We start from the raw sequence: 21,012 nt of genomic DNA on the forward strand, positions 1-21,012 counted from the left end.
AAAGAGTCATAAGAATAGCATACTTCAGGGGAGAGATTCAGCGTATAGGTGCTTATATGACAATGCCAGAAGCCTCCGAGCCAAGATGGGTGAGCTGGAGTGCTTGGTTGCTAACGCAGAAATAGATATAGTGGGCATAACAGAAACATGGTGGAACAGTGAGAACCAGTGGGACACAGTCATCCCTGGGTATAAACTCTACAGAAAGGACAGGGAGGGGCTCATTGGAGGTGGAGTAGCACTGTATGTTAAAGAAGGGATAGAATCTAACAAGCTAGAAAACCTAGGTAGACTGGAGTCCTCCACAGAAACCCTGTGGGTGACTATACAAGGCCAGAAAGGGAACATGCTACTGGGGCTGTGCTATCGTCCTCCGGATCAAAATGCCGACAGTGACTGGGAGTTGCAGGAAGAAATCAGGGAGGCGTCAAGGAGAGGCAGGGATGTAATTATGGGTTACTTCAATTACCCACACATAGACTGGGTAAATTCACAGTCAGGTCAGGACAAAGAGGTCAAATTTCTAGATACACTAAATGACTGTGCCCTAGAACAGTTGGTCATGGAACCAACCAGAGAGAAGGTGGCCTTGGACCTAATTCTGAGTGACACCCAGGACCTGGTGCATGACGTCAGTGTCATCGATCCTTTAGGGAACAGTGACCACAGTGCCATCAAATTCAGCATACATGCGGGGAGAGAATCACCAAGGATGTCTAACACAGACATTTTGAATTTCAGAAGAGGAAACTTCTCCAAAATGAAGAGTATGGTGAAAAGAAAGCTGAAAGGGAAATCCAGGAGAGTCACTTTGCTCCAGAGTGCATGGAGTTTACTCAAAACCACAATACTAGAAGCCCAGTTAGATTGTATACCCAAAAGGAGGAAAGATACCACTAAGTCCAGGAGGATGCCAGCATGGCTCACGGGTACCGTCAAAGCACCCATAAAAGGGAAGAAGACTTCGTTGCAAAACTGGAAGGCCTGTCCAAATGAAAAGAACAGAAAGGAACACAAACTCTGGCAAAAGAAATGCAAGGTGACAATAAGGGAGGCAAAAAGAGAGTTTGAGGAACATTTAGCCAAAAGTATCAAGGGGAGTAACAAAAACTTCTTTAAGTACATCAGAAGCAGGAAACCTGCCAAGGAGGCAGTTGCGCCATTAGACAATGAGGGAGTGAAAGGGATTATTAAGGAGGATATGGAGATTGCAGAGAAGCTAAATGAGTTCTTTGCATCTGTCTTCACGGCAGAGGATACTGAGCATATACCTGTTCCTGAACCAGGCTTTTTAGGGATGGAGGCTAGAGAGCTGAGTCAGATAGTAGTGACAAGAGATGATGTACTAAACTGTCTGGAAAAACTGAAAGCTAGCAAATCACCAGGGCTGGATGGCATCCATCCAAGAGTCCTCCTTGCTAAAATTTTCAACTTATCCCTGAAATCGGGTTCTGTACCAGAGGACTGGAGAGTAGCAAATGTAACACCAATTTTCAAAAAGGGACCAAGCGGCGATCCGGGAAATTACAGGCCAGTTAGCCTAACGTCCATTCCAGGCAAATTGATGGAAAGCATCCTCAAGGATAAAATTGTAAAGCACCTAGAAGAACAGGCCCTGCTGGGAGTGAGCCAGCATGGCTTCCGCAAAGGTAAACCTTGCCTCACCAACCTTTTGGACTTCTTTGAGAGTGTCAACGAGTGTGTGGATCAAGGTGATCCAGTTGACATAGTCTACCTGGACTTCCAAAAAGCTTTTGACAAAGTTCCTCATCAAAGACTCCTGAGGAAACTTAGCAGTCATGGGATAAGGGGACAGGTATATGTGTGGATTGCTAACTGGCTGAAAGACAGAAAACAGAGCGTAGGTATAAATGGAGAGTTTTCACAATGGAGGGAAGTAAGAAGTGGGGTCCCCCAGGGATCTGTTCTGGGACCGGTGCTTTTTCATTTATTCATAAATGATCTAGAAGCAGGGGTAAGTAGCGAGGTGGCCAAATTTGCAGATTATACCAAACTCTTTCGGGAACTGAAATCCAAAACGGATTGTGAGCACCTCCAAAAGGATCTCTCCAAACTGGGGGAGTGGGCAACAAAGTGGCAAATGAGGTTCATTGTTAGCAAGTATAAAGTGATGCACATTGAGACGAAAAACCCCAACTTCAAGTATATGCTGATGGGATCCGAGCTGTCAGTGACGGACCAGGAGAGGGATCTTGGGTCATGGTGGACAGCTCGTTGAAAGTGTCGACTCAATGTGCAGCAGCTGTGACAAAGGCCAATTCCATGCTAAGGATAATTAGGAAGAGGATTGAAAATAAAACGGCTAATATTATAATGCCCTTATACAAAACTATGGTGCGACCACACTTGGAGTACTGCGTACAATTCTGGTCACCACATCTTTAAAAGGACATTGTTGAACTGGAGAAGGTACAGAAGAGGGCAACCAAGATGATCAGGGGCCTAGAGCACCTTTCTTATGAGGCAAGGCTACAACACCTGGGGCTTTTTAGTTTAGAAAAATGACGACTGCGAGGAGACCTGATAGAGGTCTATAAAATCATGCATGGTTTGGAGAATTTGGAAAGAGAGAAATTTTTTTCCCTCTCACACAACACTAGAACCAGGGGTCACTCCATGAAATTGATTGCCAGGAGGTCTAGGTCCAACAAACGGAAGTACTTTTTCACACAATGCATAATCACCTTGTGGAACTCTCTGCCACAGGACGTAGTGGCAGCCAACAACCTGGATGGCTTTAAGAGGGGTTTGGATAACTTCGTGGAGGAGAGGTCCATCACTGGCTACTAGTCGGAGGGCTGTGGGCCACCTCCAGTCTCAAAAGGCAGGATGGCTCTGAGAACCAGTTGCAGGGGAGTAATGGCAGGAGAGAGGGCATGCCCTCAACTCCTGCCTGTGGCTTCCAGCAGCATCTGGTGGGCCACTGTGAGAAACAGGATGCTGGACTAGATGGGCCTTGGGCCTGATCCAGCAGGGCTGTTCTTATGTTCTTATTTTGGAGGCTGCCGTGAATGCGCAATGGCCATATACATGATCCCTTCCTCTCATCAGAGAATCCTCGGGAGGCAGTGAGTGTTCTAAAAAAAGTTTTCCCCCCGATCATAAAACCCCAGAACCAGCTTGAATTCAAGCCTATCGTGGGGTCTGTTCGGTTGTGGCAAAACTGAAATGCCCAGTTGTTTGAATACAGTTCAGACTCAAACTAAACCAGGAAAGCCCGACGCCATTGGAAGCCACAGGCAGGAGTTGAGGGCATGCCCTCTCTCCTGCTGTTACACTCCTGCAACTGGTACTCAGAGGCATCCTGCCTTTGAGGCTGGAGATAGCCACAGCCATCAGACTAGTAGCCATTGATAGGCCTGTCCACCATGAATCTATCTAAGCCCCTTTTAAAGCCATCCAAGCTGGTGGCCATCACCGCATCCCATGGCAAGGAATTCCATAGATTAATTATGGGCTGTGTGAAAAAGTACTTCTGCATGTCAGCCCTAAATTACCCAACCTTCAGTTTCATGGGGTGACCGGCCCCTCCCCAGAAAGGAGCATTAGATGTTCCCGTGTGTGTGGTGTCAGCTGCTGCTTGGCCCCTTCTCCCTTGGCGAGTGCAAACTGCACATCTGGGGGATATGCAAGGCAATGAAGAGCCGCCGCCTAGCCAGTTGATGGGAATAAAAAGCCTTTCCTGCAGGGAAGAGACGCTCCAGAGGGTTAGCCAGGATCGGCCACTCATGCTTGCAGTATATCCACCTGCCTCAATCGATTTCAGAGAAAGGTTGTCTAGGATTTACAGGACTTTGTAACCCCTCCTAACTGGACTCTCCTCCTTGCCTTAAGAAAATAACTGGTAGGAGTGCAAAGAGATGTTTGGGCCATTCTAGGTGCCTCCTTAGAGGACTTGCTTGCCAAAGATACTGAAGGGCGAAAGAGGAGGAGAAGGAGAAGGAGAAGCACCACCAGCCCCAGCAGCTAGGGTGGACAGCTAACATCTTGGAAGAAACGACAGAATCAAGATTCAGCATTATCTGGATAGGTTCAAACATTGGCCCCAAACCAACAAGATGAAGTTCAAAAGAGTCAAATGTGAAGTCCTGTATTTGGACAAGAAAAATCAAATGCACAAGTTCAGGGCAGAGAACAAGGGCGTAGCAAGGTTGGTTTAATATGATCCAGCACTGTGATGCAGCAGCTTTATATGGGGGGGGGGGTGCACGCACGCGCGCGCGCACACACACACACACACACACCAGTTCAGGATTTCACATGTAGCTGTTGCAAATAATATTAGCTTAGTGGTTACAAGAGTATTCAAAATGCCCAGACCAGATGTTATCAGGTGGGGCTTAAAGTAATCAGTCCCTAGGTTAGGGTTGAAGATAGTCAGTTTCAAAAGCAGAAGCTTGGGTATGCAAAGCAACACACACAAAAGAAAAATAAATTCTAATGCTAGTCTTACTTAAACACGTTCTCAGAGTATGACATGGGTCCTTCCGGTGGGATTTGCAGAGCTCACCCTGCGAGAATCTGGCAAGACTCCATTGCTCCTCTCTCACCTGGGCACCGGCAGACCCTTCTCCCCAGAAGACCCTCAGGAGCACTTTAGTTCCTCCCACTAGTTAACCAATTGGGTCATGACCTAGGGTCTCCAGTCTGTCAATCAAGGTCAACTGCTTTTTCCCAGTATCAGTGCTGGCTGGCTGCCCACTACAGTGGCACAGGATGTCCAGATTAGAAAACATGGCTTCACTCAGGCCAAGCATGCAGGCCAGGACAATCCAAATGCCACTTTCACTTTTCCCTTCAGGCTGTGTGGGAAACAGTCTCTTCCAGTTTTTAAAAACAAGTTGCCTCAACACTTTAAGGTTTTGTAGGTCCGAACTGATACTTTGAATTGTAGCTAGGAGCAAATGTGAGGAGAGAGAAAATAGGTATCCAAAAATCATCATATGGGTTATTTATTACATGGCTTGATCATTTTCTCAAGAAGTTAATCAATCTAATCTTCCTTAAGGGGGCACTCCAACGATTGGGAGCCCTAACAAAGCAAGCCTGGTAGGAATGAACAATGGAGGATAAGATGTGAATGAGTATGTGTGAGAAAAAGTGGTTTCTGTAGGGTGCAAGTTCCTAGATTGTTTAGAGTTTCCAACCACCACAGTTTATTCTGGGCTTCCCACAACCACAGTTTATTCATTTTAATGTTTGGAGCCCTAAAAAGAAGAAGTAAAAAACAGTAGTAAACAGTAGGGAAGTAAAGCCTTACTTCCCACTATTATATATACAGCTTTTCCTAAAATAAAACAAAAATTCTCAAAGCCGTTTACATATAAAAAGAGTAAGAAGAAGATAGTTCTTGTTCCCCAAATGGTACAGCCCCTGGAGGGATGATTGACTGGGGCCGGATAGTGTCCCCCCCCCTCCAAATATAAGAGAATCACCACTTTGGAAGGGGCCTCCCTTCTTCGCCTAGTTATCAGGGTAAAACAAGCACCAAGGAGGGACGGGGGGAGGAGGGGGGAGGATAGGAGAGGGAAAGGATGGGAGTGAGGGGGAGGAGAGGAAAGACCTCTCTCAGCCATCTCCATTGCCACTGCTGCAGCACAAAGAATAGCTGCTTCCACTGCCACAGCACCTAGGAAAAAAGGTTAGTCGACCCTCGGGACTCAGAAGCAGTATTCAGATCCCAGTGAAGCCATCAGGAACTTTTTATTTGTTGAATGTTTTTTTGTTGAAAAGTGGTCTATAAATATTTGTAGTAATAATACAATTAACTAGCTGGGCCGGGCGCAGAACATCTGTGCCTCTAGTTCTCCCCCCTCCTTCGCCCCTCCCACTCAGTTTTCTCTCTGTTCTCAGCCCCCACCGCCATTTCCATTCCCTGTCTTCCACCTCCGTTGTTTTCTTTCCCCGCCCGCTGCCGCCGTTTTCTTCCCTCCCACCACTGTTTTCTTTCCCCCCTTGCCTGCAAGCCTGTCCGGCACCGGCACTGCTTTCCTCTCCCCCTGCCGACAGCTTCCTCGCGAACTCTCACGAGAGCTACCATGCATGCGATTAGCGACAGGTACACTTTAGAGAAATATATAGAGATGGCCAGCATGTTCCACAGCATAACATGGATGGTTCAGAGCCACCTAAACTGCTGTGGGCTCCTGAGGAAGCAACGGCAGTCTTGCGCAAGAGCGCAGGTGCTTAAAAGAGCATGCCAACCCTTCGGGAGTACTACTTGCATTGGAAACTGGGCTGTTGCACAAGACCACTGGGGCTTCCTTCGAGCCTGCAGCAGTGTAGCTGGCTCAGAACTCCCTGCGTTATGCTGCAGAACAGATCAGCTAATGTGTCCAATTTGGGTTCAGAATTAACTGAGCTAATCTATCTTCTATATATTTAATTCTCCTAAAAGTACCCGTCGCTAATCCCATGTGTGGCAGCTCTCTCAAGAGTTGGCGAGCAGCTACCGGACTAGTGATGGGGATGGGGGAGAAAATAGAGATGGCAGCCGCCAGGAGGTAGCGGCAGCCACCACCGGGAGCAGCAGGCAGCAGTGGACTGGACCGGCTGCCAACAGCTGGAGGTGGCAGCAGCTTGGCCCGGCAGGTGGGAGGAGGCGACTGCTGCCTGAAGTTGACAGCCGGCCAGAAAGCGGGGGGGGGCGGAGAAGGGAGGAGAAGAGAAGCAGGCCGGCCAACCAGAAAGCCAACTGGGCCAGCGTTGGTGGGGGGGCAGCTGCTCTGCACCTGGTCCAGCTAGCATATATTTAAAAAGGCTTATGTTGTATGTGGCAAACCCTGCAGTAGGGATGGGCCCGGACCGGTCCGGAGGCCATTAAAAGAGACCGGTCCTGGGCGGTCCGGTTCGGGTGGGGGGGTCCCTTTAAGAGCGGCGGGTTTCCTTACCCCTCCCTCTGCTTTCCCACTCTGGCGCCCGTAATCCGTAGAGTAATTGGGGCGGCAGGACACCTCCCTGCCGCCCCTTCCCCGATGTTACTTGAAATCCCAGGAGTCCTTTGCGCGCGCATGCGCACATGTCTCTGTGACGTACGCGCGCAAAGGACTCCTGGGATTTCAAGCAACGTCGGGGAAGGGGGGCAGGGAGGTGTCCTGCCGCCCCAATTACTCTACGGATTACGGGTGCCAGAGTGCGAAAAGGGGTAAGTATACCCTCCCGCCACTCTTAAAGGGACCCCCCCACCCCAGTGCCGGACCACAGTTGGCGGATCCATGCACACCCCTACCCTGCAGCAGCCGTGACCAATGAAAATGCAGGGCCGGGGCTTGCCACGTACGACCTAAGACCAAGGCAGTGATGGTGGTGGCGGCGGTGGAAGACTGAGGCATAGATGGTGGCTGAGGTGGCATAAGCTCCTTCTGTGAGCCCTCCTGCTGCCCAAATGACAGGTTGTGCCAAATGGCATGTTGGCACGTGCACAGAAAGCACCCAAATGGGCCAAAAATGGCCCAGGCTGTCATTTTGACAGCAGGTGGGCCCACGCAAGGAGCTTTTTCCACATCTGCTACCATCCCAGATGGCGGGGGGCAGCTTAAGGTGGGGGGGGTAGAAGGAGGAGCAGGGGGCCAGATCAGCTCAGGGGTGGGTAGGAAGAACTGCTATTTTCTAAAATATGTGGATAATTGGTTAGTTTTCCAAGGCCAATTCTAAAGCCAACACTGGGCCAGTTGGTTTGCCCATCACTCAGATGCTATCTTGAGCTTTCATCATTAGATGCTCCTTTGTATTCAGATCAGGCCTCACTACAATAATGTAGCATTTGGGAATAAAGATGCAACCCAGTAATCCAGCACTGGAGGCCAGGATAGAGAAGACCTGCACAGCCACCATGTATTTGCCCTTCGTGCTCAGATAGGCAGGCACAAAGGAGACCCAAACACTGCAAAAGACCAACATGCTGAAGGTGATCAACTTGGCTTCGTTAAATGCCCCAGGCAGCTTCCTGGCTAGGAAAGCCACCGTGAAACTGATGGCAGCCAGGAAGCCCATGTAGCCAAGGGCGCTGTAAAACATGGCAACAGACCCTTCATTGCACTGCAGGATGATCTGTCCAGCCTGCGAGTGCATGTCAGAGTCTGGGAAAGGTGGAGAGATTCCTAGCCAAATAATGCAGATGATAATTTGAACACCAGAACAGGAAATGACAATGGAGTTGGCCAAACTCTTCCCCATCCATCTCCTCATCCTGTTCCCTGGCCTTGTCGCCATGAATGCAACCACCACAGTGATAGTTTTGGCCAACACAGAAGAGAGAGCAACTGAGAAGACGATGCTGAAGGCTGTTTGTCGGAGAAGGCAGGTCACCTGCCCAGGTTGGCCAATGAACAGAAAGGAGGACAAGAAGGAAAGCCAGAAGGAGATGAGGAGAATGAAGGAGAGGTCCCGGTTGTTGGCTTTGACCAGTGGAGTTTCCATGTATTTCGCGAAGATTGCAAACACAGAGCCTGTGATTAGGGACAAGAACAGGGCAAAGGAAGCTAGACTTATCCCCACCATTTCTTTATAGGATAGGAAATTTATAGTCTTGGCAACACATTGATCATGGTGCTTGTTTGGATACTGATCATCTGGACACTTGTTGCAATGCTCTGCATCTGGAGGGGTAGAAAGACAAGAGCAAGTTCAGGATCACTAACACCTTCCTCAGATTCCTAATAGTCATGGGATCAGTTTACTGACCAATCCACCTCACATGCTAAAGATGTGAGTGCACCTATCTCCCCACCACCAATGTGCTGCAACTTAATCACATGGTGGATAGTTAGGGTTAGGTTACCATCAGGAGAAACAGAACCCTGTCAAGCTCCAGTGCCACCGGAGATGGTATGTATGGACTGTGAAGGTATGTGTGGAAGTGTAGACCATCCCAGCGCTTTCTCTGTAGAGCTCTGTGGGGAAGCCACTGGGAAGGGCTACACTTCCCAGTGCTCCACCATGCACACTTTTAAGATGGTGCTAGGCCTCAAGAGGGCTCTGGGGAGCCCACATCAACACTGGGGAAAGTGGAGCACTGCACAGTGGGTACAATTGCTGGTGCCAGGGGAGCTGTACAGACCCCTGCTAACTGGGCAAAGAGGCACCTTCTTAACGGAGTGATTCTCTTTATTTAGCAGGGGGAGAGTAACTGGCCCTATCCACCCCCAGCACAGTACCTCCAGTGACTGTTGCTGGTGCCTATCATGTTTCTTTTTAGATTGTGAGCCCTTTGGGGAAAGAGAGCCATCTTATTTATTTAATATTTCTCTATTTAAACCACTTTGGAAACTTTTGTTGAAAAGCAGTATATCAATATTTGTTGCTGTTGTTGTTGTTGTTGTACAGAGTTTTTGGCTGAGGTTTCGCACAGGGCAATTAAACAATGAGTCAGAGAGCTGCACATAGGGTTGATGGGAGCCACCACTGGCTCCCAGTGAGGCCTTGCAAGGAGCCCCAGTGCTGGCAGGGAGCCCTACAGGCTAATGAGTGCAGAAACAAGGAAGCTCTTCTCACAATCAGAGATACACAAGCAACAAAATGAGGTTAATGGGAACACTGCTTCCCTCGGCCCTGGTCTGGATGCAGTACCTTCCTGAGTGGAGATGGTTCCTTCTGTGCACGGAGCACAATCATAGCAGCACACCGGCATTTTTTCCTGAATCACCTTGACGTACCCCGGATGGCAGCTTTCAGAGCACCGGGAATTAGGCAGGGTCTAATCACAGAGAGAAGGAGCATCAAGCAAACTGTATTAGGGAAGTAATTTCTTTCTGGAGATAACTCATAAGATTGTGAAGGACCCAAAGGAGACCTTGAGCCCTAGTTTTAACTAATAAGGAGGGGGTTTACACGACTAGGGATGTGCGTTTCGTTTCAGATACAAAACGTTTTGTGAACAAAACAGGACGTTTAGGCTGTTTTGCAGCAAAAACAAAACACCCAATGCTCAAAACAAAATTTTGTAGACAAAACAAAATGTCCCTGTTTCGGATACAAAATGTTTTGTTGTTTCGGCTGTTTTGGAACTACATTTTGCAATCGCAGAAAGTCTTTCTCCTTCAGTCTCCATTTTTAGTTTTGACTTCTGTTTGAATTTCCAGCCCGCAGATTGGACAGCGAAAGCATGGGCTGATCTCCTGGCAATTGCCTCCTTATTCCTTTTAAGCAAATTTAAGGGTAAATTTTACCCTCATTGGCCAGTGGGGCGGTGTGCATTTCATTGTTGTTGTTTCACACTGTTGTGTGTAGATTAATTGCATTTTGGGCGGGGGTGGGGATGTGGATGTGCATGAGCTCTGCTGTTGTTGATGTGTGATGTTGATGTTATTTGGGGTGGATTGGGGGCAGAAAGGGGGCTTTAGAGGCAGAAGAGTGGTTCAGGTGGTAGTGCCCCAAGGTGCCTGCTGCCACCCAGATTCCAAAGGAATTGGGAAAAGGGCTGATTTTTAAAGAATTTCTAAAGTTGAAATGTCTTTGGGGAAGATATGGGGCAGAAAGGGGGCCTGAGGGGCACAACAGTTGGTTGGATGGCAGTGCCCCAAGGGGTGCCTGCCACAACCCAGATTCTAAAGGAATAGGGCAAAGGGCTGATTTCTTAGGAATTGTTGGAAGTTTACGCTTCTTTAAGGTCCCCCCACCAGGGAATAATGGAGGTTTCATCAGACCCATAACTCCACCTGGGGGGCACTGGGGTGGCCGGGAGTGAGTGGTGGTGTAGTGCACATAGGGTGCCAACCGCCCCCATGGGTTGCTAACCCATGGGGTTCTGGGTTCTGTTGTTTCTGAGGTGTTCTGGGTGTAGATTCTGTGGTAGCATATGAGATTTTCAATGACAAACCATGAATCCACTCTCATATGCTGCCAGAGAATCTGAATCTACACTCAAAACATCTCAGAAACAACAGAACCCAGTATGTTTGGCACCCTATGTGGTCTACACCACCACTCGCTCTATGCCACCCTGGTGCGCCCCAAGTGCAGTTATGGGGCAGGAATTATGGAGGTCCATCATTCCCTATTGGGAAGAACTTTACAGACATGCAAACTCCATTACATCTTTAAAAATCAGCCTTCTGCCCAATTCCTTTGAAATAATTCTGTCAGCTTCCTTGCCCCCACTGGGCACTACCACCCACCCTACTCTGCTCTGGGCCACCCCTCTCTCCCCACCATGAAGCTATACTTTTGCTAAAACCTCAATTGTTCCCTAAGGGAAAAATGCTATACTTCAAAATTTCACCAAAATCCAGCCCTTTGCCCAATTCCTCTGAAATTTGGGTGGTAGTTTCCACCCATTGGGCACTACCACCCCCACCCACTAGTTTTTCCCCAGGGCCATTTTTCAAAATCCAAAACGTTTCGGATTCGGATTTTGCAATTTCGAACAAAGAACAAAATTGTGGTGTTTCGGATTGGCTGGTTTCGAACAAAGAACAAAACGGGGGTATTTTGGATTCGGGCCAAAAACAAAACAGAAAAAAAACCAAAACGCACAACCCTATACACGACTGCTACCTGTGGAGCTGTGAAGGGTGGGGGGGAGGCAGGATCACAGGTATCTTCCCCTACACTACTTCCTTTCCCTCCCAGCCACACCACTCAACAGCCCACACAACTGCAGCTACGGTGAGTGCTGTGGCAATCTGGAGGCCGGGGAAATTAAGCCTGGCCTCCGAGAATCCCACAATGCACTGCACGAGCAGCACGGCGCATTGTGGAAATGCTAGAGGCCAGGTTGCTCCCGCCCCCGGTCTCTATCATTAAAATGGATGCTGGCAGCCCAAAAGGAGCTGTGGTGCGGGCAGCCCAACTACCCATATGACCGAGAGGTGAGGGAGAAGGGTGCACGCCATCCTACCTACCACTAAAAAGCTCAGCCCACCTGGCCGCAGAGCACCAGGATCCCTGCAGTTCTCATGCGCAGCTTTACCCGGGTAGGGCTGCACTAGCCCAGGCAGAGCTGGTTGTGAAAACAACTTCAGGGACTCCAGAACTGTTTTTGAAGGCAATATTGAGGCGGCAGCACTGCAAAAGGCCTTCTGGCTCAGATCTGGGAGGGCCAAAGGCAGCTGAGATTGACAGTGCCGGGAGAGATGGATAACAGTCTGGCTCATTATAAGGCAACTTCCTTGACCATTTCTTGTCCTGTGTATTGACCCAAATGCTTGATGCAACCAGGACGATGCTTGCTGCATGCTTGCTACATTTCAGGCTTCAGCTTCTCTGGTTGCTACTCCGCCACTGATCTGGGCAATCTGGCCTTGGCATGATTAAACAAATTATGCCAGTTGCTCACTGGCCATCTCTGTGCACATGTCCCAGTATGCTATCCTGTGCCTTTATTCCATTGTTACTCCTGGCTGTTTTATCCTGCAAACCAACAAGATACTAGCAAACAGACTCAGAGCTTTTTGTCTCATTCATCGTTTAGTTGCTTAATGCATTATTCAAGGTTAAGAGACGTTAAACAGAGTGAAACCTATGGTTTTCCTCACCTGATTAAGCCACTCAGGCCACACAATGGCATCCTGGTCAACGGTGAACTTGAGGTCCTGGGATGCCTGTCTCTCTAGACTCCCAAATTTCACTCTTACCACAGATGTATTAGGAAACACCACCCAATTCACAATATCAAAGTCAGCTGCCAGGTCCCCGTTCTTATCCAAATATATGTTATCCGTGGACATATTGTCAAACCAGAAGCTTCCTAAATAAGGGTAAAGCTAGAGTGATGGGGGGGGAAACATTGTGTGTTTAGAAAATAGGAAACCACTTTGGATATCTCAGCTCTGCCAGTTTTGAGCTTGAATCTCCCCTGACACAGAGCCAGATATTCCCATAGTAATAATGACTGTCCAACGTGAGGGGCAGGCCTGCCTCGATGTTAGGTAGCAGCCCCAATGGTGTAGTGTGACAGGACTGCTGCGGAAGGACAGAGACCCCTTTCCAGTCCAAACAATCATGCAATCCTACTTCTCTTGTTTCCAATGGAAGTAGTAGACCAACATCATCTGGGAACCAAAGATTTAGAACCCCTGATAGAGGTCACTTGTTTTCCCAACCAATGGAGAATTCCATGCACTGGGCCAGTCCTACTATCTGGAATAGTGAAGCCAGGTACTTCATGATTCAGCCCCGGGGCTCCTTCAGAAGGTGTCAAATACTCAGTTATTCAATTATGTATATTTTGAGTATGTGCTGGGGGAGGTGTGACATATCAATGCCATTTTGACATTCGTCTTGACCATAGAGAAGTCATTTTAGTACTTCTGGGTTTTCTGCATAAAATAATAGAGCATTTCTTTTTGATGAGACAGATGTTACTTAGTGATTATCTAAAAACTACATGCATTTCCCCTGCTAACTGAGCAGACACCTTTTTTAATTGGTCATTCTCTTTATTTAGTTGGTGGAGAGCAACTGGCCCTATCCATCCCCAGCACCCCTCCAGTGGCTGTTGCTGGTATCCATCTCATGCTTCTTTTTTGATTGTGAGTCCTTTGGGGACAAAGGGGATTGTATTTATTTATTTTATTTATACACACACACACACACACACACACTGCTTTGGGAAATTTGATTGAAGAGCAGTATATGAGCCCCTGGTGGCGGAGTGGTAAAACTGCCGCCCTGTAACCAGAAGGTTGCAAGTTCGATCCTGACCAGGGGCTCAAGGTTGACTCAGCCTTCCATCCTTCCGAGGTCGGTCAAATGAGTACCCAGAATGTTGGGGGCAATATGCTAAATCATTGTAAACCGCTTAGAGAGCTTCCAGCTATAGAGCGGTATATAAATGTAAGTGTTATTGCTATTGCTATATAAATTTTCGTCATATTACTATTCGTTTTCATATTTAGCTGAGTACATGATGTTTGACCTTCAATGAAAATTCCCAGAGAATAAAAATAAGTTGAGATCATCAGTAGAGAGGAGTGCTGCAGAGATGGTGCTATCAGTGCAAGCTAGGTATCCTGACACCTTGTCCAGCTTTTAGCATTCTCCATGTTACCTCAGGCAGAGTCTGGATAAGGGACTGATATGCTACAGAGTTGCTAACCAAGCAGTAGTCCAGGAGGTAGGGAGGCTCAGACTGTGCCAGCAATGTTCCACTTGCCCAAGTGAATTCCTGAAATAACAGTCAAAACAAAACTATCTACAGGGTAGTTTCCAGATAGCGAGTCTTACAATGCAAAAAGTGATGTAAGTGATAACGTTTTGTGTGCCAAATTCAAACTGCAGTTGAAATCCATTGTAAGCTACAACCAGAAAATACAGCTATTTTTATTCGACTCATAGGGCTACAACCCAGCAACAAAATCCAAAGAAGGCATTGGAAATGTGAACGGCATCTTGCTTACAGTGCAGGGACAGTGCAGGCAGTGCAGAAACACACTTAAAGAATACAATGTGTGACACTGTGGTGGCATGCAATCTGGAAAGCACCCAGGAGCCACTTGAAGGGGGGCGCCATTATTTAAATTAATTTTTTTAATGGCTGCTGAAAACAAAATGGCCACCGTGCATGTTCAAATGGCCTCTGTGAGGCCCTAGGCCATGCCAGGCCTCGCAGAGGCCATTTGAGCATGCACGGCAGCCATTTTGTTTTCAGTGGCCAGTTTTAATATATATTTTTTTAAATGGCCACCGCACATGCTCAAATGATCTCTGCAAGGCCCTAGAGGCCAGCGGGGGGAGGGGGAACCTTTACAGACCCCCCCCCAGCCTTTAGGAAACCCCCCAAAGGGACTACAGGTAATTTTTAAAAAATATATAATATAATATGTCACTGTGCTCATATTCAGATTCACACTATGTACAGAGAATCAGGGCTTGTGTATACTGAGATGAAGCTTATGAGCTAGGTTTGTATTCATTTGCTCTTACTTTGCTTCTTGTGATAAGTGAGTTAAATGTAATGTCTTAATAATATGGCTATTAATGGTGACCTTAAGCATATTTAAGTGTAAATAAGCATAAATCAGAGAAAACCAGGCCATTCACATTGCTGCACTTTCATCTTACTACCCCTTCCTCCTCCTCCTGCTCCTCCTCCTTGCTTCTGCCAGCAAGTGGATGGATCTGTTGTTTTCTCTCACGTGTGAGTGAGAGAAGAAGCAACCTATCCATCCCCCTCCTCCTCGCCTGCCCATGGCCATTCTCAGTCAGCTCTTGCCAGCAAGAGGGTGGATAGGTTGCTTCTTCTCTCACTCACATGCAAGAGAAAACATCCGATTCACCCACTTGCTGGCAGAAGCCTGTGCCAGGTGAGCCGTGGAGGCAGGAGGAGGGAGGAGGCCGAGAAGGTGGAGGCAGCAGCCCAGCAGCTCTTGCTAGTGTTCTCCAGTCACTGAGTCCTGATTTACATCCCAAATCCCTGATCTTTGCTTGGCAGTGACAAAAGAGGAGACGAGAAGCCAGGGGGCAGTGCAGAGGGGCCAGCGCACACCCCCACCTCATGCGGGACTATCTGGCACTGCCATTTTCAGCACTCTACAAAAGCACAGCTTTTTTGACACACTCATGTATTAAGGGCTAATCGTCAGGAATAATCATGAAAAAATCAGTTGGCTCAATAAAATGAACCTTGCTGCTTTTGTCTTGGAGTTGCTGTAAATCCCTCCCTTATCTGAACTTTCCCCTACCCTAAGAGTAGTTAAGCAAGAGTAAATCATGTTTTGGAAAAAACCTCCCTAAGAGAGATTCCCTCCTTGGCTTACCTCAGGAATATCACCTCACTGTTACTCTGGCCTATTTTTGGACCATGCTGGACAATTGGGCCATTGGAGCTCGTATTGAAAAAGTTAATATACTGGAATCTGGACTAAACAAAGACAAATAAATGGGAAATCTAACATCTTGCTGAGTATTATAAAGACTCTTGAACAAAGTCAAATTCAGGCTAAATACCTAGAAGGTGGCCTCTAAGCCATCAAGAGACAAGTGGCTTGATGCCAATTCTCCAGAGAGTCTCTGAAGATATGACAACTAATGACCTGTGGGGTGGTAGATCATGCAAAAGGTGTGAGGAGAAGGAGACTGGAAGTCCCATTTCATCTGCACCTCATCAAAGTTGATGTATGGTTCTTGGCTCCTTCCCAAGGTAAGGAGAAGAATGACTAGGCCTAATTCGGAAAATGTTCCAAGACAAAGATTGTGCACAGCTGATTAATTTCTGGGGGAGCAATCTGGAAGGGAATACCTGCCATGGTTGAACTACTTGTAGATTCCACCAGTATCCCTCCTCCATCTCCCTCCTCTTGGATCTGGATGAATATGCAGCATTTAAGGCATATGCCACAGCCTGCACACTGTTATAAATTCTGTAGCTGTCTAGAGAGAAGGTATTTTCAACCATCGCTTGAGGTGGGGTCTCCAGTTTCTCGTCCTCTCTGCATCTTGTCCATCCTTTCATAAACACATGCTTTGGATCAAAAAACTGGAATGCTTTCTCCAAAAAGTTCTCCTTAGGATGGTAAAACAATGAAAAATAATGAGCATCCTTATATTTTGTAACAATGTACAGTGTACAGAGTAACAGTGAGGTGATATTCCTGAGGTAAGCCAAGCAGGGAATCCCTCTGAAGGAGGTTTTCCAAATGATGACTTACTCCTGCTTAACTACTCTTAGGGTAGGGGGGAGTTCATACGAGGGAGGGATTTACAGCTACTCCAATAGAATAGCAGCAAGGTGCCTTTTATAGAGCCAACTGTTTTTTTCATGATGATTCATGATGGTTGGACCTGAATACATTATTTATTTATAATTTATCATTTATTCGATTTATATACTGCCCTTCCAAAAATGGCTCAGGGCGGTTTACACAGAGAAATAATAAATATATATATAACACAGAAGTGTGTTTAAAAAGCTGTGCTTTGGTAGAGTGCTGAAAAGGGATGTGCCAGAGAGACCCACATGAGGGACTATCAAAGGAAGAAAAAGAATAACTGGGCCTAATTTGGAAAATGTTCCAAGACAAGAATTGTGCACAGCTGATTTATTTCCGGGGGAATAATCTGTAAAGAAATACCTGCCATGACAGAACCTCTTGAAGGTTCCACCTGTCTCCCTCCTCCATCACCCTCCACTTGGATCTGGATGAATACGCAGCATTTAAGGCATGCGCCACAGCCTGGACACTGTTATATATCCTGTAGCTGTCTAGAGAGAGGGTGTTTTCAACCATCGCTTGAGGTGGGGTCTCTCGTGTCTCGTTCTCTCTGCATCTTGTCCATCTTTTCATAAACACATGCTTTGGATCAAAACACTGGTATGCTTTCTCCAAAAAGTGTTTCATCGGATGGAAAAACAATGAAAAATAATGAGCATCATTATATTTTGTCCTTTTATTTGACTGGATAAAGAAAGAAAAAATACCATGAATGTGCTTGAAAACTACACGATTGTACATCAATTCTATGGTGAGGTCCCACAAAGCTGTTGTGATCCAGACTTTCCCCACAATGGGATTTATCTGCATTCCAACTAATTGTTGTATAATTAATATCCCATCTAAAAAATAAGTGGTTTCTGCATAGTAAACAAACACATTGGCTTGTTTCCCTTTGAGGATCAAACTAGAAGGGATCAACACACTGTTTGTATCCAATCCTTCAATGCTTAGTGAGAAAGCAATGCAAATACCGCTGTTAGTGAGCAAAGGTGTCATAGTCCTGATGAAGTTTTCTCCATTCCCAGTGTCTGGAGCAATGAGACCAATCCATGCCCACCTGAAATGCAGGAGCAATTTCACCATTCCTAGGTACTGGTGTCCCTCTTTGGGGACCATCGGGTAAAAATACGGGAACTGAGATTTATCATTCAGAACATGAGAAGCAAAAGCATAACTGACCTAGGAAGGAAAAGGGGGGTGGTTTGTTTTATTTTCAGGGCAAAGACCAAATCTCTGTTGGCCAAAAGTTGTTGATAGCTAGCAAGCTACTTTTCAGTGTGATCTAGAAAAGCCTAAATTTTGCAAGAACCCTTTTAGGGGGCTTCTCCTCTGCTCACTTGCTCCTCCTGTGGGGACAAGACAACCCAGAGCCAAGAATGGAAAGTCACCGCAACAGCATTCCAATTGTAGTACTTTACTTCCCGCCCCCCAAAGAGTGAAGGGCAAGCATTCACCTACATGGGACAAAGTAGAGAGATGCTTTCAGAGCCACCATGGGGTGACAAGGATAGCCAATGAAACAGTGCAAGTGGTGAAACTTTTATTTATTTTATTTAACATACCGTATATTATACCACCCAAAACGTACGTCTCTGGGTGGTTTACAACTGCTGCTGGCATTTCTAGAGGTTAGGAAATCCCTGCCCTTACCTTTTAGAGCTGCGGTCTCAAATGCATGGCCTGTGGGCCATCTATGGCCTACACAGTTCCACAATCTGACTGTGAAATATTGTTGAAGAGTTATTTAATCAGGGCACATCCAATTTATTTCATTTCATTATATTATATTATATTATATGTTTGTGTGAGTTTGTTTGATATACCACTCTTCCAAAAACAGCTCAAGGAGGTTATACCCTGCTCTTCCTCTGAGGAGCCCAAAGTGGGTGGCTACTATAGTCATCCTCACAACAACCCTGTGAGGTAGGTTAGGCTGAAAAAGAAGTGACTGTGTTGTGGGCAAAATCCTCTGGAATCTTGCCCTGCTGTTTGATCCAGCTCCTTGCATTCATCCTCCTATCTGAGTCGACAGAGAATGGGGCGTCTTGCCAGACCAAAAAGGATTGGACAAGCTTCCTACTATAGACCTGCTTCCTGACTGAATTTAAGTCAAAATGCAACAAGGATGCATGCTCAGATAAGCTTTTATTTTGTGATCACAAAAGGAAAAGTAGAGTCAGAGAGAATCTGGCAGGTACTGTGCACTGAAGGAGAACAGTTGGCTAGTTTATATAGGTTTCAATCAAACAAGCATATCAGTAAAGCAATGATATTGGTAATTAAACATACACATTCCAGAGGTGCCACTTAGAGCCTGGGAAGATGAGTTACTACTTGGCCTTTCTGATAACTCTACTCCTTAGAGGTATTTGGTGCTAGGATGTTTCTTTTTGCCGGAGTGAGGGATTTGGCTAATGGACTAGTTGCTTACCTAGGTTATCTATCTCCTGGCAGGTTCTGGCATTTGTTATTTCTGGCCTCCAATCTCACATTCTTGAGAGGGGCCCCACATTCCTGGTTTGAACACTTTTCCTGACTGACCATTTTCTTTGTTTCAAGCCTAGTGGCTCTTTGTGTTGTTTAATAGTCTTAACCAAACTTTGAATCAAACTCTTATACACTTATCAGTAGGCCTGGAATAAACAATTCCATATCAACTAGCCCAGAGTTACCCAGTGAGTTTTGTAGCTGGTCAGGGATTTGAACTGGTCCTAATCCAATATTCCAACCACTACACTATGCTGGCTCTGATTACTGCTGAGAGGGAAGAAAGGTGACCCAAGGAAGGAAAGGTGATTCAAGGAAAGTCCACACGTGAGGAAAAAAGAAAATTGCCACCTTGCCTTTTGGGCCTCACCCCCACTGCTCCTGGGCATACTCTGACTCACTCATCCAAAGTCTTTCACTGCTGCCCTGCCAGCAATACTGCACTTGTCTGCTTCAGCCAGAGACTGGCTGGCTGGCTCATCCACCCATTTCCTTTGCTCATTGTCTGCCACTGGCTCCGTAGAATGAAGATTAAGCAGACAAGCATGGCAACAAGAGAGTGGCAGGAGACAGAGTGAGGTTCTGGCTGCTCCTGGAGTAGCAGTGTGGCAGCAGAGAGAGAGAGTAATAATAGACATATATGTAAAGCAACAATAATATGCGAGATTTGCAAAGCTCCCACGCAAATTCCAAGCAGCATCTTACTACAGTCAAAATACCACAGACTTCCATGCTCCTTTTAAAATTCGTTTTAAAAATCAGATCAAATCTGAAAACCCGAATTTAATAGGCCTGAGTGAACAAAAAGGTTGTTACGTGGCATCTAAAAGAACAAAGTGATGAAGCCAGGCGAAGCTCACTGGGGAGGCTATTCCATAAACTGGATGCCATCACTGAAAAGAAGAATTAGACTCGGCCTGTGCCCCGCTTCTCCTTACCTGTGGAATTTTGTACGTGCTTGACATCACTGAAATCTGGATGGAGTTTTCTGAGTCAGCCCCTTCGAGAACAGCCAAGAGATTCTTCTGCCTTCCACAGCTGTAGTTTGGAACACTCACTTGCCCAGTAGAGAGCAGGTCTGCCATGGCATCAGAAGACTTTCTTGCATTGAAATAGTTGTCATAGACGTTGTAGCCCAGGGTGATATTGGGTAGGACTCTAGGGTTCTGATTGATCTCCTGAATGGCAAATAAGAAGGAAAGGATGTTCCAGTGCCTCATGCCAGTTCTCCTGAAACAAAATGTATTTGTATTTCATTGCCATCCTTCATTCAGCACAAGTGATTCTTGGTGTGTGTGTGTGTGTGTGTGTGTGTGTGTGTGTGTGTGTGTGTGTTGGTGATTTCATGTGTTATTTATTTTGACTTGATGTTTTAATGCAGTGTTGTGAGCCACCCACAGAACAATTTGTCGTGGGGCAACTAACAAATAAAGTTTAAAATGATAACAATAACAATAACAATGATGATAAACAACAACAACCTTAATTGTTAGCCACCCACTAAGTTGTTCTCTGGGTGGCTCACTACACAACATTAAAACATGCAACAAAAACACTGAAAACACATCAAATCACAAAGCCCCCAAACCCCACCTCTCACTTGGACTTCTGAAGCCTGTCTGCTGGAACTGGCCCCCACCCAGCTCTAGCTTGTCAGGGATGATTAGAACGGTGGCTAGAGCCGAGACAGGATCCAGCAGCAGGCGGTGATTCAATCTCTGCTGCTCAAGGCCAGAGGGAGGGAGAGGGCAGCTCTACACACTTCTCAGCTTCTGCTGATAAAAGAACAGACCCCAGCATTCCAGCACGCCCCCTCCTCGCTTCTATGCGCTTGCCATGCTTCCATGCAGAC

The 21,012-nt window shown here is 46.7% G+C and overlaps 1 protein-coding gene across 1 annotated transcript; it reads right to left on the bottom strand.

Annotated features, from left to right (window-relative positions):
• Window positions 1–7,707: 7,707 nt before the first annotated feature.
• Window positions 7,708–20,380, bottom strand: LOC128343865 (vomeronasal type-2 receptor 26-like). The gene is made up of 3 exons (XM_053293300.1): window positions 20,099–20,380; window positions 9,589–9,715; window positions 7,708–8,618 (listed from the first exon to the last, which is right to left on the bottom strand). Exons 1-3 carry the CDS (start codon window positions 20,378–20,380, stop codon window positions 7,708–7,710), a joined length of 1,320 nt encoding a protein of 439 aa, XP_053149275.1.
• Window positions 20,381–21,012: the final 632 nt, after the last annotated feature.

Source organism: Hemicordylus capensis, chromosome 2 (genome assembly GCF_027244095.1).
Source record: "Hemicordylus capensis ecotype Gifberg chromosome 2, rHemCap1.1.pri, whole genome shotgun sequence".
Lineage (NCBI taxonomy): Eukaryota > Metazoa > Chordata > Lepidosauria > Squamata > Cordylidae > Hemicordylus > Hemicordylus capensis.